At 45.3% G+C, this 3,119-nt stretch overlaps 1 protein-coding gene across 1 annotated transcript in view; it reads right to left on the bottom strand.

Moving 5' to 3' along the window:
* Positions 1 to 6: 6 nt before the first annotated feature.
* sdk1b (sidekick cell adhesion molecule 1b) overlaps positions 7 to 3,119 on the bottom strand; it is a 148,520-nt gene continuing 145,407 nt past the window's right edge. The window contains 3 exon segments of the mRNA XM_025058662.1: positions 7 to 553; positions 657 to 777; positions 2,788 to 2,925. Coding sequence (XP_024914430.1) covers positions 286 to 553; positions 657 to 777; positions 2,788 to 2,925 — 527 coding nt within the window. The 3' untranslated portion in view covers positions 7 to 285.

Below are 3,119 nucleotides of genomic sequence, written 5' to 3'. Positions count from 1 at the left end.
CACACACACACACATTTGACAGTAAGTTGATGGGATTTCTGTTTAATACCAATCATTTCACAATGGCTCCCCCTGCTGGTTCACTACACAAGACGTCATTAAAGTGTTTTTGTTTGTTTCTAACTCTGTTTGTCTTTTAAATTTTAAACTGTTAAAATAAACACTGATCTTCAAACGTATGTGTTTTATTTACTGATTATCTCTTCATCACATTTGAAGACAGAACAGATCAAGTTCAAAGTTCAAAAAAGTAATGAATGGATTTGGTTCTGTAGGTCACGAGCTTCAAGACATGAAGTGGGACGAAAAAGTGACTGACAGAATCAGGGATGGATGGATGGATGTTTGGATGGATGGATGGATGGTTGGATGGTTGGATGGATGGATGGATGGTTGGATGGGTGGACAGACTGACACAGATACCTCTGACTCAGAGACCTCAGTGGGCTTCTCTGTCAGGGTGGTGCTCTCAGTGAGGACGGCTCCGTTGTAGTTGTTACAGATGTCTTCGTCAGAGTAGTGGAGACCACCAGGACTGGGCCTGGGGGGAGATCTGCTCACACATGAATCCAAAACAACCTTACAGTAAGTTCACGTGTCAACTTTGACCCATCAGACGTGGGTGGGTGTGTGTGTGTGTGTGTGTGTGTTTTCACCTGGTGCCGTTCTTTTTCAGGAAGGAGTTCTTGGTGTTGAGTGTTCTGCTGTTCAGCTCCAGAGCAGTGAAGCCTCCGTTGTCCAGAGTCACCGTCTCCTCTGCCGTGGACAAGTGTTTCCCTGAACAGAACACACACACAAACACACACATACACACACGTCAGACTGGACAGAAAATAAAAGGTTCTGGAAGTAAAACAGAAAAGTCTGCGTCATGTGTCCAGGGATTCCCCGACACCTTCACCAGACGTCTTCACATCTGATCGTGTTTTCAGTTGTTTGACTGGTGTAAACGCTCTGCTCACTCTGTTTTGTTCAGAAATATTTGTTTCTTTTGTTTGAAGTGTCATGTGATCTGATCACCCTCCAGCCTGATGTCCTCACACCCGTCACCCACACCCGTCACCCACACCCGTCACCCGTCACCCGTCACCCACGGAGCTCAGCCTCCAGTTCACTGAGGACGAGTCGGTGACACTTTTATCAGTTTGGTACAAAAAAAACCCCATCAACCAAACATTAAATCATAAACAGATGCTGCTGTTATTTTTTTCTTTAAATCCAATCCTATAAACCCCCCCCCACGACACCTCCCTCAGCCCGGTTCATCACTCCATTGTCCAGTGAATGTTCAGAGTCGTCACAGCAGCCAGGATTATCACCCAGCCACATGTAATCTGCCATTCAGACGCCCCCCACACACACACAGACTGACGGCTGAGACTGTAAGTAAGAACATAAGAGGATGGAGGAGGAGGAGGAGGAGGAGGACAGTGAAGTAAAGCTGGGTCTTAGAAGGAGCAGCGTCACAGATGAACGGCTTGATCTTCACACTGATGCTGGTGAACAGACGAGGCTGAGCCGCGGGCGGTGATTCTGTCCAACTGACACTGTGGGGGCGGAGCTCCGTGGTGGTGATCTGACCAAAGTCTTCATTTCATTTATCCTTCAGCTCACGGTGTTAACCACGTCTATAAAAGCCTTTTTAGGAACAGATGTTGCAAATAAACATCTGCTACAAACACCATCAAACAGCTGTTTGTCCGTGGACGTGTTTCTGTTCTCACTGAAATAAACCATGAATAAATAAAACTGCTTCACACGAATCAAGTAAAAAGGCTGAAAACAAAAACAGCAAAAGAAAAAAAAAAGTCAAATGTTCCAGTTAAAAAGAATCCAGATAAAAATTCAATTACGTTAGAAGACACAGGCTGAGCAGACGGAGAAGAATTCTTTTAACATTCTGTTTTCCTCCACAGAGAAGAATCTACATGTTGATTCAAACCCTTCCTTCGGTTTCACTCAGAGGTTTCAGGACTTGAACCGCGGCGGTAAAAGAACAAAGATGACCTTGTTTTTCTCTCTTACAGAAGCCGGCGCTCCTGTAGGAACAAGAGCGCTGGAGGCAATTTCACTCCAAATACAGGAGGAGTGAACTGATGCATTATTAAAGCTGCACTTGTATCACACAGACATCACCGACGGTAAAGTAAATGGAAATGAAACGGTCTGGACCAGGAACACGCTGGTCAACGTCACTCCTCATTTCATCAAAGCCCAGAAGAAGAGGTCGTTTCAGAGAGAAGCTTCTGGTTACTATGGTTACCAGGACCAGTGTAGGCTGTACACACTGTACACACCAATCCTTCAGTGATGCAGTTCAGACACACAAACACTCAAACCGCCAGCCTGGGATTTGAACCTGTAACCCTCAGATAACAAACCCAGCCATGATTGGCTGTCATGTGTCACATGAGCCTCAACCTCCTGTTGTGCTAACGAATGAGCCTAACCATGTAATGAAGCGGTCAAACCATGACACACTGTGGCAATATCTGGAATGACGGCTCATGGATACAGATGATCAGGGATTTATAATGTTGTTATCAGTGTGACAACAGACACCGGGCTGACATCATCGGTACCAGGGCATCGGTTCCATCCTTCTGCTCAGTGGGTTTTATGAACAACCAGTGTCATTGGTGAGAGAACTCTGTCACAGCAATGGTTGGTCGATGGTTTGGAGATAACCATGTGACAGTCTGAAGTAGACATTTATCATTTATAGACATTTATCATTTATAGACATTTATCATTATAGACGCAGCATCGAGTGATGTTGGTACCGACCTTTGCCACAGGTCTTGAACCTGGAGCTGTGTCCGTGCAGCAGCAGTGTGAAGACCAGGACCAGGATGACAACAAGTCCCAGCAGAGCCATGACCAGCAGGAACCACCACTCCTCGTAGAAGGGACGGTCGGACAGAGCTGCAGGGACACACACAGCAGACAGGGGTCAACGCTGTCTGTGTCTGTGTTCATCACAAACACTGAACTGTCCAACTGTCAGTGAATGTCATATGACTCCTAGAACCTACTCCTGTTAGGATTATTGTTATTATTATTATTATAGTTGTTACTGTTGTTATTATCATCATCATTATCATCATTATTATCATCAT

Source organism: Cynoglossus semilaevis, chromosome 9 (assembly GCF_000523025.1).
Source record: "Cynoglossus semilaevis isolate Cse_v1.0 chromosome 9, Cse_v1.0, whole genome shotgun sequence".
Classification (NCBI taxonomy): domain Eukaryota; kingdom Metazoa; phylum Chordata; class Actinopteri; order Pleuronectiformes; family Cynoglossidae; genus Cynoglossus; species Cynoglossus semilaevis.
This window is presented reverse-complemented; position numbering and strand designations above follow the sequence as displayed.